Raw genomic sequence first — 14,588 nt, 5'->3', positions numbered from 1 at the left:
AATACTGCTCCAAGAAGTTGAGGAAATTAGCTCCAACACTGAAAAATACTTCAAAAAAAAGGTAGTAAGAACTCCAGATCCTGAACCGAAATATCAACTTTCCTGCTCCTCTGATACTGCCTGGCCTGCTGTGTTCATCCAGCTCTACACCTTGTTCTCTCAAAAAAAGGAGAATTCTCTTTCTCATCCATTGTCAATATCATCATTTGCTACAAGCAACAAACATGTTTTCATGAAAATATTGTGCCATAGACATGCTTAATTTCTTACTGGGTTTTTGTTTGTTCATGGATGTGGCCATCGCTGACTGGGCAAGTATTTATTGCCCGTCACTAATTGACCTGAAGAACGTAGTTGTGAGCTACCTTCCTGAACTGCTCGTAGTTCAGCACCCACAACTCTGTCAGGTTTTTCAAAGATTTAATCAAGTGACAGTGAATGAATGATTATGTAACTCCAGTGATGTGTGAATTGGTGGGGGGGAGGAATCAATGTCATACTTGGTCAAATGCTACCTTGATATCAAGAGTGGTCAATGTTAACTCACATCTGGGCTTCAACTTTGTATTTCAAGGCTTCAACAAATTTACCTACAGATCTGAAATATGAATGCTTCCTATGGTCTGCTGTGTAATATTGCAATGACATGACTACATTGTGTCTGTTATCATCTTATGCCTACAGCAACCTTAGAGACATCACGAGCTCTTAACCCTGTTCAACAATTCTACATTACACTGAAATATAACAGCTAACTTAATGGATTGCAAGCGTTGTGGTATGTGGTAGTATTCTTGACATTAAACTGTGACACTAAATGTCAAAACTTTAATAACTGTTCAGGGATTGAAAGAATCACAAATAATTCTTTCTGGAATAAACTGTTTCCGGAGATGAAAGGGACATGGAGAAACTGTTATGAAGACATTGAAAATAACACACCAATGAACCATACGTGGGAAGAAGGAGTTGAAGCAATATAAACTAGCTGTATCCTGGGAGAGAGAAGGTAACACTGCTTGATAATCTGCTGCCTTATAGGAAATGGGCAATTAAAACTGCCTGTCGAAGAAGTGGCCTGAGGTAAAAGTGTTAAATGAGGGAAAGTTGTGTTTTAAATGGACAGTTAGTACCGAATGCGATAAGGAACAAGGAAACTACTCTTATAAGAAGGCAAGCTACAGACTTGATGACTCAGAAGTGTAGTCAATGTTGTGTGGATCTGTAAGAATGTCGACAATATCACACCAGAACCTTCACAAGACAGATGAACCAATAGGAATTCAACTTCAGAATTCTTTAGTAATAGGACTGCAGAGAATAACACACTACAGGGATCAAAACCTGGACATTGTAAGATAGGTACTGTTGGTTGGAGTCATAGCTAATATCCCCATTAGTCCAGGGAATGACTGAACTGAGTTGGCAAACTTAACTTGATTACTTGAGGGGCCTTATTTTGTTTGCCGCATTCAAGAAAATGTAAGTAATTTTTTCAGTATTGGTTTGTGAAATTTATTATAGTAATTGAATTAAAGGTAGTGTGTTGTAACATTCAGACAACAGGACACTGATATTCATGATAAGCTAATTTTTCAGAGGAAGATTAGCTGACCATTCATAGAATGAAAGCTCTTCCTATTGTAAAATTTACATGTATTGGTAAAACATGAAATTTAAGCACACGGACGAACTGAAGATCATGAAGTAGGAATTCTTCATCCCACTAGCATTAGATCTTTGTAAACATAAAAACAATTTAAGGTTAAACTAGGTAAACAATCTATTGACAAGGAGTTGAGATTGTGGTTCACATCTGGTTGAGGAAATTCATCACCTGGCTATTTCTCTCCATAAGGCCTCCATCTGACAAAAAAGGCTTCCTTTCTTCCAGAAGGAGCCTGCCCAATTGCTCAGTTTTGGTATGCACACCCATGATTGCCAGCTACAGTAGCCTCATTGCATAGGGATTGGTATCAAATATATTTCATCAATTGATTCTTACACCTGTGTTAACTGGCCATCTGTCGAATTGGACAGTGCTCTCTCTCTGCCTTTGTCCATTTCAAAGAGTGCATATTTTAAGGATAATCCAGAAAAAAAATCAGTGATGGTTTTCAGATGGTAACCTGCAAATACCCATTTTAACCTCTACAAGATATGCCACAATGAAGAAAATAATCCCACCTCTAATATAGTAATATTAACTTTAAATTATGTCGAATTGTTTATATCCATTCAGTTTAAATTTATTTCACGTCCATGATAATTAAATAATTCTGAGTAATTGTAATTTCATTTAGATATTCTTCGAGCAGGGGGAGATATTGTAAACTATGCAGGTATGAAGTTCTAAATTGCCATATTAATTGCAATTAATATTTAATTTAGAAGGATGCAAAACAAAGTAATTGTTTAACACCACGTATGACCATTTTCTTTCCTACAGGTGATGCAATGTTGGCACTATGGAGAGAGAGAAGGAAAGAACTGAGTGAAATTCTTACTTTAGCTGTAAAATGTAGTCTAAATATCCAGGATAAATGTGATAACAAGGAAACCGAAGTTGGAGTCAAACTCAGAGTGAAGATAGGTAATTATTAAGTGTTCATGAGCAGCTGTTGTAATCTTGTCCTATGCAATTTATCTATTGCAGTGAATTTGGAACTATGTGTTAGAACAAACAGCAACAGGTTATTGATTGTTAAACCTGATTCATAAGCACATGATATTTTTGTTAATATGTGAGCTTGAATTTTGTACTCTTAGTTCTTAAAATATTTTTGAATCAACTATATCTGTTACTTTTTGCTTATTAAAGTAACTTAGTTTCTAAAATGCAAAGGGAATTTTCCATTAAGGCCATAATATTTAGGAGCAGAATTACGTCATTCTCCCTACTGAGACTGTTCCACCATTCGATCATAACTGATATGTTTCTCAACCCCATGGTGCAGCCCTCTCCCTGTGACCCTTAATCCTTTTAACAATCAAGAACCTATGTATCTCTGTCTTAAACATAAAAACACCCCTGGGACTAACACTAACACTTTATCTCCATTAACAAAATTAGAAATTTTTGTTCTCTTGACTGCTTCTTGTTTCATCACGTGCTGCGCTACTCTTAAATGCTGTCTAGTAATCTCAAACGCTGTATTTACTCTCTCCCTAAAATTTGACACATAGTTCAAATATGTAGTCTCAGAAATCTGACTCATCAATTTCTCCTTAATTAATTTCATTGGCCCTCTCAACACATGGTCTAAAACAAATTCAAATGAACTGAATTTAGTTGGTTCATTAGGTGTATGCATAATTTAAAAAGGTACAAATGGAATTCCTTTATCCCAGCCCTCTGGATAGTCTTGACTATAAGCCCTCACTATGACTTTTAAGGTTTGATGCCACTGTTGTAATATTGCCTGCGATTCTAGATGGTACACAGTGGATTTGAATTTGTATATTCCTTGAATAATTTTGATGTCAAATTTGACCCTTGATTCGATTGTATCTTTGCGGGTAGTCCGCATCTAGTTACAAGTTTGGGTAGCTCTTAGATAATCCTTCAGGCCATGCTACTGTGTCATGGAATGGCTTCTGGAAATCTACTAGGCACATCCATTATAGTTGACAAATACTGACGCACACTTACAAAAGGTTCCTGAAATGCTTTAAGATTAATGGTTCTAGTTTTATCACTGTTTGAGGTTTTCCTCCTACCTGACAGGTGTAACATGTCTGGCAAAATTCCACCATATCGTTATGTAGTCCAGGCCAATAAAAATGTGTTTGTATTTTGGCTTGAATTTTACTTGCTCCCAAATGACCTCCTACTTGTAATTCATGCATTACTCGCAACTCCTCCTTGCTGTTACCCATCAGTCATACAAGTTGTTGAACTTTTGCCTATTTTTCATCTGCCTGTATATTTGACATTTCCTTATCAAGACTTCATTTTTAAGATAGTAACATTCTGGGATACGCTCAGATTCTTCTGTTTATGATTTTTGATACAACTGTGTTAGTCTTTCCTCTTTCTGTTGTAATTCAGCTAACTTCTCTGAACTAAAAGTATCCACTTTCTTTTTTGTTTCTTAACCATTTGATCAAACATAGTTTCTGATAATTGAACTTCAGCTTCTTGATCTTTACTCTTTGATTTCTCCTCTTTCAATCTGTGGCTTTGGGATCTTCTTACCATACAGTCAGGGCAAATCTCAGGGTATACTTCCTGAAACACCTCAGTTGTCTGATTTTCCACGAGATGTTCAACCACCGTGGGCATCACTCCAACCTGTGAACCAGTTGTATCATTAGTGAGGATAAACCGTATTTCCTGAACTGAGAATTTCTTTTTTACTCCTATCACCGCTTCACCACTTTTCACTGGACTCTCTACCCTCACCTTATACAGTAGAACACTGTTCTTGTCACCATGAATTCCGCATGGAACAGAGAACATAGAACAGTACAGCACAGTACAGGCCCTTCGGCCTGCGATGTCGTGCCGACCTATTATCCTACTAAGATCAATCTACCCTGCATACCCCACATTTTACTGCCCTTTATGTGCCTATCCAAGAGTCGCTTAAAAGTCTCTAAAGTATTTGATTCCATTACCATTGCCGACAGCACATTCCACACACCCACAACTCTCTGTGTGAAGAGCCTATCTATGACATTCCGCTATAATTTCTTCCAATCATCTTAAAATTATGCCCCCTGGTAAGACTCATTTCCACCCTGGGAAAAAAGTGTCTCACTATCCACTCTATCTATGTCTCTCATCATCTTGTACACCTCTATCAAGTCACCTCTCATCCTTCTTTGTTCCAATGAGAAAAACCCTAGCTCTCTCAACCTTTCCTCATAAGACCTGCCCTCCAGTCCAGGCAGCATCCTGATAAATCTCCTCTTCATCATCTATAAAGCTTCCAAATCTTTCCTTTAATGAGGCAACCAGAACTGAACACAATATTCCAAGTGTGGTCTAACCAGGATTTTATAGAGCTGCAGCATAACTTCACAGCTCTTAAACTCAGTTCCCCTATCAATGAAAGCCAACACACCATACGCCTTCTTTATAACCCTATCAACTTGGGTAGCGACTTTGATGGACCTATGGACGTGGACCCCAAGATCCCTCTGGAACCTTAAGTAAGCTTCCTTCTTCCTCTTGACTAGGTGCTCTACACAGCCAGGAATGCTGCCATTAACCCTGTATTCTGCACTCAAATTCAACCTTCCAAAATGAATCACTTCACACTTTTCTGGGTTGAATTCCATCTGCCACTTCTTTGCCCAGTTCTGCATCCTGCCAATGTCCCATTGTGACCTACAACAGCGCTCCACACTATTCACAACTCCAGCAACCTTTGTGTCATCGGCAAACTCACTAACCCACACTTCTACTTCCTCATCCAAATCATTTATAAAGATCACAAAGAGCAGAGATCCCAGAACAGATCCCTGAGGAACACCACTGGCCACCGAGCTCCAGCTGCATCTACTACCACCCTCTGTCTTCTATTGGACAGCCAGTTTTGATCCAGACAGTCAAATTTCTCTAGATCCCATGCCTCCCTACTTTCTGAACGAGCCTACCATGTGAAACCTTATCAAATGCCTTGCTAAAATCCATATAGGTCACATTCACTGCGCTACCTTCATCGATGTGTTTTGTCACATCCTCAAAGAATACAATAAGGCTTGCGAGCCCCTCAGAAAGCCATGCTGGCTATTTCTAATCAAGCTGTGCTTTTCCAAATAATCATAAATACTTTCTCTCAGAATCATCTCCAAAAAGTTGACCACCACAGAAGTAAGACAGACCAGTCTGTAATTTCCTGGATTATCCCTATTCCCTTTCTTGAACAACAGAATGATGTTTGCCACTCTCCAATCTTCTAGTACTACTCCAGTGGACAATGAGGACGCAAAGATCATTGCCAAAGATGCAGCAATCTTTTCTTCGCTCCTCATGGTAACCTTGGGTATATCCTGTCTGGCCCAGGGGACTTATCTATCCCTCATGTTATTCAAAATTTGTAGCACATCCTCCTTCCTAACATCAACCTGTTTGAGCATATCTGCCTGTTTCATGCTGTCCTCACAAACGTCGAGGTCCCTCTCACTGGTGAATACTGAAGCAAAGTATTCATTAAAAGACCTCCCTACCTCCTCTGACCGCATGCACAAGTTCCCTCCACTATCCCTGATTGGACCTCACTGTGGTCATCCTCTTGTTCCTTACATAAGCTTCGAACGCCTTATGGTTTTCCTTAATCCTACCCGCCTAGGTTTTTTTCATACCCCGCTTCCAGCTCTCCTCTCAGTCCATTCTTTAGTTCCTTCCTGGCTATCTTGTCGACCTCTGGAGCCCTGTCCGATCTTTACTTCTTCAACCTTAAGTAAGCTTCCTTCTTCCTCTTGACTAGGTGCTGTACATGTCTTGTCACCCAAGGGTCCTTCACCTTACCATCCCTTCCTTGCCTCAGTGGGACAAACCTATCCAGTACCTGTAGCAACTGCTGCTTAAACAACCTCCACATTTCTGTTGTGCTTTTCCGTGAGAACATGTGATCCCAATTGTTGCTCCGTAGTTCTAGCCTAATAACATTGTAATTCCCCCTCCCCCAATTAAATACTTCCCCATACTGTCTGCTGCTATCCCTCTCCATGACTATGGTAAAGTTCAGGGAGTTGTGATCACTATCACCGAAATGCTGTCCCACATATTACCACCTTTTCTGGCATTACTCTCTCTGAATTACATATCTCCTCATATGCTCCCCATGTCTTAAATTCTTTATTTCTTTACCTACTCCTTCTGTCACACATGAGTAAACCTTATCCGCACAGGTAATCCTTTAAAGAGACTGGTGCTTTCTTCTCAACTAACCCCTGACCAGGCTGTACATTTTTTTTCAGCTTTTTAGTTTCCCTTGTGCTTTCCAGTGCTATGTTAACTAAACCTACTGGCTTATCATTTTTTTCCCACGTCTGTCTTCTCAGTGCTTTTTCTAAACCACCAATATTGTGACAGTGAGCGTCTTACTTTATTCTGGTGAAAACAACTGAGCTTTTTCACTCCTCTCTCCCCAATTTGGGTTTCCTTTTTACCCTGTGATAAACTATCTTTACTTTCTTCAATTTCCTATACCATGCAAGAATTTCTGTTTTCCCCAGTTTCCATCCCTCACAGATTGAAATTGATGTTAGAAGCCAAATGCTGATTTATGAATTTTTTTTCATGGATGTATGAAGTTCATTTCACCTGTTATTTCAGTTGCTAACCTTGCAGTCTTAACTCTCTGTTCTTCAACAATGATTTCTCACTACTTCAGGAAGTGAAGTTTTGAACGCCTCTCAAAAACACCTCTGTAAGAGTGTCATATGTTTAATCTATTTGCATTGCCCTCATCCATCTATCAAAGCTACTTTGTTTGACCCTTTCAAACTGTGTACATTTGACCACGTTCCCTCCTTAAGATTCCGAGAACTAAGTTGTCTGTAGGCTTCTGGCACTGGTTCACATGCACTTAAAATGGCTTTTTTTCACCTCATCATTCTCCTCAGACACCTCCTCTGACAGCGATGCAATCACCTTACTAGCTCTATCTACCAACTTTCAATCAACAATACCCACGTGGTTCACCAGACATTTCACTTGTGAGCCACTTTCTCAAATTAAATGAAAAACACTTCTATCCCCTTCTCATCAAACCTAGGCAACACTTGGACATATTTGAACAAATCCCCATCAGGTCTTTGTCTATGATGGGGGATAATAGGAACTGCAGATGCTGGAGAATCCGAGATAACAAGGTTTAGAGCTGGATGAACACAGCAGGCCAAGCAGCATCTCAGAACTGGGAAAGGTGACATTTCAGGCCTCGACCCTTCATCAGAAAAACCATTAGCTACTAATAGTCCCCATTAACGACTATTCACCCTCCCAGCCTGATGGCTACCAACTCTTTGTCTGCCCAACTGCTCTTCTCTCTCTTTAGGCTCTATCCCATCGGTTGCTCCCTACCCAATTCCCCTCCCCTTTTTTCTGCATATAAACTGAAGTTTTCCCAGGCACCATCTGTTCTGAGGAAGGGTCACCAGACCCGAAACGTTAACTCTGTTTTTCCCTTCACAGATGCTGCCAGACCTGCTGAGGTTAAAAGCAACTTTGTTTTTGGTCCTCATTGGTAATCCCACCTTCTATCTCAGCCACTGCCATTTCAAGTTGACTTTCACTTTTCAGTTCTACCTTCAGGTATTCAAAAGTTCTCCCTTCCTTCCCTTCTTCTCTCCCTTTATCCCTTGTTTTGCAAGGGCTATTCTTTCTTTTCCTTTTGCTTTCAAGCATAACTCAAACTGTTTTATTTTCCTTTTCATATTCGAGCTGTCTTACTTCTTTTACCCTTTGTTCCACTGTAGTTATCTCTCTCTCTCTCTCTCTCTCTTGCTTTTGCCTCCACTTCAAGTTGCTTCATTTGTAATTGAAATTTAGCCTTTCCATCGATTCCAACTGCATTTCTGGCAATTGTAAGTGCTGAGATTTGCTGCAATCATCCCTCCTTTCCTCTTCGGCACAGGCAAACTCAATGCCAGCTTTGCCACCACATCCGAAATCTTTCCCTTACCTTCTGTAAACCACCCCAAGTGACTTCTTCCACACCCAGGAAACCACTGAAAGCCATGTTTACACAAGGCATGCCTTATTTAAATCAACCAAATGCAACACCTGAAAAGAGAATACTGACACTCACCACTCACTGTCTTTGAGTCCAGTAATTCTACACCCAAACTGGAATCAAAGATTTTGAGCCTGACAAGAGCCCCCCATTTGTTATGGACCAGACCAAACACCCCCAAAATATATCAACAAGGTAGCTTAGACCTTAACTTTTATCCTACTTACAGGCAATGTCGAATGCATTGCATTCCAGAAGTGATTTGATTGGTCAACTTACTAGGTGTTAAGCAAAACACACTTTATTCTTATACCATGGTTAGAACACAAGCAAAAAGATAAGAATTGGCGTAACTTTAGCTCTATCAAAATAGTTAACAAAATGATACACATTTTAACTACTATTCATCAACTTTTTCAATATAGCAACATGCCATAAACAAACCCTTGGCAAAAGTAAATTCAGCAAAACAGGTTTCCCCCACTTGCTCTCCTTTAATCCAAGAGATGGAACCCTGACCGAATGAATCTAGCAGTGGGAAAAGAACTCAAGCTGTTTGAAACAGCAGAGAGAGAGAGAGCTTTTAGTAACAGCTTCAACTCCAAAACTCCAAATTCACCAACTGCAAGCCAAAACTCTAGGTCTGTCTGAGCTTAATTCCATCCACTCATGCTCCTTTAGTCAAATTTAAAATAAAACCTAAAACTACTTATTCTGCCTTCCGTGGAGCAAACACAGGGTTTACAACACGCCCATTCAAAATTTAAGAGAATAGAAACAAATCCCTCTTACAGGCACATTTCATCATACCTGAGTTTCTTGATCACCAGTCCAGTGACATTACCACTATGCCACCATCTCCTACAATTTACGTGGATAGGTAAATTATATTGCAGGAAGTGGCAAATCACACATGAAGCAATGAAAGTGGGCTCTCTGATGAAGTTGCGAAGTCAAGCTTCCGCATCGGCTGATCAACAGCTATTTAGTTTCACTGTTTGAAGGCTATAAACTGATCATTTTCAGTGTGAATGGCTTCCTGGTCCCTGAGCCAGAGGTTCCTGGTTTCAGTACCAATAAGTTGATGAAACAGGTCACTGGGTTAGGGTTAGGGTTAGGGTTAGGCCATAAAGTAGCAATAACCTGTTCACTGACACTGTTGAGTTCCACCAGATGAGCTCCTGACATAATTAGTGCCTAGGTCCAGGCGTGAAGCAAGAGTGACTAATCTTTCACTTCAGTGAAGCACTTGATTGAGTGTGGCATCAAAGAGACCTAGCAACATTGGACTCAGTGGGAAACAGGGGAATTTTTTCTGCTGGCTAGAGTCAAGTCAGGCACAAAGTAAGATTGTTGTATTTTGTGGACGTCAATCACCTCAGCTGAAGGGCTTCAGTGCAGCAATTGCTCAGGGTAATATCCTTGGCCCAACTTGATTCATCAATGGATAACACAGTGTGGAGCTGGAGGAACACATCAGGTCAGGCAGCATCAGAGAAGCAGGGAAGTTGATGTTTTGGGTTGGGACACTTCTTCAGAATTGGGGAGGAGGAAGGGAGTGCAGAAATAAATAGAGAGAGGAGGGGTGGGGCTGGGGAAGGCAGGTTAGACGGTGATAGGTGAGTGCAGGGTCAGCAGTGATCAGAATTGGTCAGAGAGGTGGGAGAAGGGAATGGGTTAGATAAAAGATGGACAGGTTGTTTCAGGTCAAGGAGGCAGGGATGAGAGGGAGGGCTCGTCATGGGATGAGGCTAGGAGTGGGGAGATTTCGAAACTGGTAAAATCCACATTTAGGCCTTCGGGCTGTATGCTCCCAAGGTGGAATATGAGGTACTGCTCCTCCAGTTTGCAGTTGGTATCATTGTGAGACAGGAGGAGGCCCAGGATGAATGTGTCATCCAGGGAGTGGGAGGGGTAGTTAAAATGGTTAGCGAGCAGAAGGTGTTGTCGTTTGTTGCATAATGGTTTTTGAGCCTCCACTTGGTCTCACTGATATCGAGGAGGCCATATTGGGAGCAGCTGTTGCAATAGACCAAGTTGACGGATGTGCAGGTGAACCCCTGTCTGATGTGGAAGGTTTGTTTTGTGCCTTGAATAGAGGTGAGGGGGTAGGTGTAGGGACAGGTGTAGCACTTTGTACGGTTGCAGCAAAAGGTGCTGGGGGTGGTGGGGATGGTAGGGAATGTGGAGCAGACGAGGGATTCACGAAGAGAGCCGCCCCTATGAAAGTCAGATAGGGGTGGGGAGGGAAATATATCTTCGGTTGTGGGGTGAGATTGTCGGTGACAAAAGTGCCGGGGAATGTTACGTTGGATGCGGAGGTTGATGGGAATGTGAGGACAAAGGGGATTTTGTCTTTATTTTTGTTGGGGGAAGGGGATGTGAGGCCGGAAGTGTTGGAAATGCAAGAGATATGGTTGAGGGCATTTTCAATCACTGCCCAACATAAGATCAAAAGTGGAGATGTTCGCTGATGATTATATAATTTTCAGCACCATTTGTGACTTTGTGATGTTAGTGCATTTCTGGGAGTCAGTAATGAATGGGAGGTTGCTATTCAATGTGCATTTTTCTTCCAGGTATTTCAGCAGGAAAGCTTTCCAAAATAGTAATGGGTGATGAAGAATCTCGCTATTATGCATTGATTGGTCGAGCAGTAGATGAAGTTCGGAAAGCTGAAGGACTTGCTTCAGCTAACACAATTATTTTATCTCCAAATGCATGGGAGCTGTGTGATAGAGAAAATCTTGTTGTTGAAAAGATCGAAAATGAAAGAGCTGTGAGGGTAAACAAAACATTCCTCATGCATAGTTCATTTTGTAATATATCATTTAAGAACCTCAGTGTGTTTTGACTTTATTACTTAACTTTGTTACACATATCAAATATCTGTTAGTCTTCGATTAATTGTTTGACCTGATATCCTATCCAAATGTGAGTTTCAGTAATTTCCATTTGCGCCGCCTGATCTTGCTTTCATTGCATTGCAGCTGTGAACTGCTTGCTTGCTGTTATAGCACTGACTATGTTTCAGTCCACCTGGATATTCACAGTATCTGTGCCTTGCCTTTTTAAGTGATTGTGGTTAAGCACATAATGACTTGACTGAGGTCAGCACGGTGGCTCAGCTTTCAGCAGTGCCGCCTCACAGCACCAGGGACCTGGGTTTGTTTCCACCCTTGGGCAACCGTCTGTGTGGAGTTTGCCCATCTCCCTTGTGTCTGCGTGGGTTTCCTCCCACATTTCAAAGCTCTGAACTGCTTGTTTGCTGTTATAGCACTGACTGTGTTTCAGTCCACCTGCATATTCACAGTATCTGTGCCTTGCTTTTTCACACAAATAAAAGCCAAAAGAACTGTGGATGTAGTAAATCAGGAACAAAAACAAAGTTGCTGGAAAAACTCAGCAGGTCTGGCAGCATCTGTGAAAGAAAAAAAAAGAGTTAACGTTTTGGGCCCAGTGACCCTTCTTCAGAAGTGTTCTTTGTTTTTGTTGCCTTTTTTTACACCATGGCCTGCATCTAGAGATACGAAGCTCCCAGTACTGATGTATTACCATGTTGTTTAGTACAGATACAAAGCTATGGCCACCAGTAGTGCTCAGTCAAGTCAAGGGAGATAACCTCCTGTCAGGGTTCCTGGCACTGTAAGTCAGGGGAGCCTCTGATGCTAGTCGAGGAGCTTGGCTACAGTAAGTCAGTCCATTGGGATGATCAGAGTCAAAATTCTCTCCTTAATAAAGGGCGAGGAGCTAAATGTCAGGGAGCCAACTTCCCACTTTAATTCTTTCAGCCCTATTGTGGGCTGTTTCCTCATGGAATGAGAGAGAGGCAAGTATTAAGCAAAATGAAAGAGAGTCAAAGCTGTTATTTTATGCAGGTGTGGAGGTGGCCTGGGCAAGTGAGGCGCAAGGCAGAGGACATGCAGGGTTAGTGGAGTTGGAGTTGGGGTGGGTGACAAGGAAAGATGGAAGATGTTGCAAGAAATAGAGTGATAAAGCACAAGCCAAGTTGGAAGATGGGTACAGTAGCAGAGATTGAGTAAGTAATAACACAGAAATAGTCAGAAGACTAGGCTATTTGGCCCCTCAATCCTGCACTTCCATCCTATAAGGTCATTGCTGATCTGCCCCAGGCTACAATTCCTCGTTGCACTCAGTTTTTCAAAACTAAGTGTTAACCTCTTTAAATACTTTCAGTAATCTAGATGCCTCCACAACTCCATGAAACTGGACGAAACTAACACTTATTCAAAGACAATAGGGTTCGGCACTGATTTAACATTCAAAGCTCAATATAATTCTTTGGAATTACTGCACTTGGAACATTAACATAGTTTCTATCTCCACAGCTGTTGCCAGACTTGCAGAGTTTCTCCAGTATTTTCTGTTTTTATTTCAGTTTATTTCACGTCTCTCACATACACAGTGCTTTGCTTTTATTTGAAATTGTCCTTACGCTGTTTGCAATTAAGGTTAGTGATGTACTAGAAATTTTTAAAAAATGTCAGTTGTCAACATATTTTCATATTGCAATATGCTTTACAACAGGTGCGGTACATTAAAAGGGACCCTCACTTTTCAGTGGAAGACTATATAAAATCTTTTGGAACCCATTTGGAGTATCAAGAAGTTGGTGTTAGCAAAAGTATGTTTTTTTTCACAGTTTCTTTTTTCTGTGGTTGGTTAGCTACAAACTTGGGCTTTCAATTGGACATAAGAAGCTGATTTTTGATTCATTTACAGAGGCAATAAGAAAAACATCAAAGTTATTGCCAAACGTACAACTTGAATCTGTCCTCCGTAAATATCTCCTGAAAACAGTTTTACTAAAGGTATGAACTTTTCAAATGTTGCAAATCATTTTTCACGTGCATAATTCATTGCAAAATCAACTTTGTTAAACTTATTTGAAGAATTGTATCCATTGACATTCCATCTAGTCCTGGATGTATTAACTTCCATAATGGTTAACCTTGATGTCTTTAGTAATTAATGGATTTCAAAGATTTAACTTTAATTCTGTATCAGATTTATTCAGTACGTATGAATAATTGCACTGTAGAAATTACAGTTTTCAGACTTATTCCTATTCTGTCTTTTTAATCTGAACAGTTAAAATAGCTTTCTGCGTATCAAATGTTTCCCTTAATTGCCAAAAGTATAAATCATGGCGGAGTGCCGGGCTTAATAGTAACAATAAACTAATATTTGCTGCAGCTAAAAGCCTGGAGACATTAGAATATATTTTTCACTGCTACTGTAAATCTTTATATTAAACAGAAAAGAAATACTCCTAACCTTGTATTTCATATTGGTTCATTTTGAGACAGACATTATTGTTTGGAAAATGAGGGAGTGAAGTTCTGTTTTCAGCCTATTGTCAGTGTATATAAGTGCAGAAAATTATTTAGCTGAAAAGTGTCGGGTGCAACAATGGCACACATGATGCATTGTGGCTGTGCACAATTAGCTGGTATGAATTCTGAAAGACTGGATTATGTTTAACTAACCATGTAAATCTTTTGGAGTCTTGCTAATAAAAAGATGTAATATCCTTGGATGCTGAAAAGGCTTTTGACTAGATATCATTTGATAGGCTTCTGATAAAGGTGAAAATATATGGCAACAGGGGACAATAGCTGAATGGTAGGCAAATTGGCTAAAAAAAACCAGAGAAAGTGTAGTTAATCATTTCAAAGGAAGGCAGAAATTGCTGTTCTTTAAATATTGGCTTTAAAACCGCTGTTACTATAATTTACATTAATAATGTGAATTTAGGAATAAGTAACTCAAGAACAAAACTTGCACATGTTGCCAATTTGAGAAATACAGGTAAAGTTGCATCATAATACCTGACAATTTAAAAACTTGTAAAGGTGGAAAATGAATTTTGATCTT

At 40.2% G+C, this 14,588-nt stretch overlaps 1 protein-coding gene across 1 annotated transcript in view; it reads left to right on the top strand.

Moving 5' to 3' along the window:
* Positions 1 to 14,588, top strand: part of LOC125454013 (adenylate cyclase type 10-like) — a 161,679-nt gene that overhangs the window by 7,760 nt on the left and 139,331 nt on the right. The window contains exons 3-7 of the mRNA XM_059647653.1: positions 2,304 to 2,342; positions 2,450 to 2,593; positions 11,270 to 11,475; positions 13,239 to 13,335; positions 13,434 to 13,522. Coding sequence (XP_059503636.1) covers positions 2,304 to 2,342; positions 2,450 to 2,593; positions 11,270 to 11,475; positions 13,239 to 13,335; positions 13,434 to 13,522 — 575 coding nt within the window. The remainder of the gene's footprint in view (positions 1 to 2,303; positions 2,343 to 2,449; positions 2,594 to 11,269; positions 11,476 to 13,238; positions 13,336 to 13,433; positions 13,523 to 14,588) is intronic.

This window comes from Stegostoma tigrinum, chromosome 7 (genome assembly GCF_030684315.1).
Source record: "Stegostoma tigrinum isolate sSteTig4 chromosome 7, sSteTig4.hap1, whole genome shotgun sequence".
In the NCBI taxonomy this organism is placed as follows: Eukaryota; Metazoa; Chordata; class Chondrichthyes; order Orectolobiformes; family Stegostomatidae; genus Stegostoma; species Stegostoma tigrinum.
This window is presented reverse-complemented; position numbering and strand designations above follow the sequence as displayed.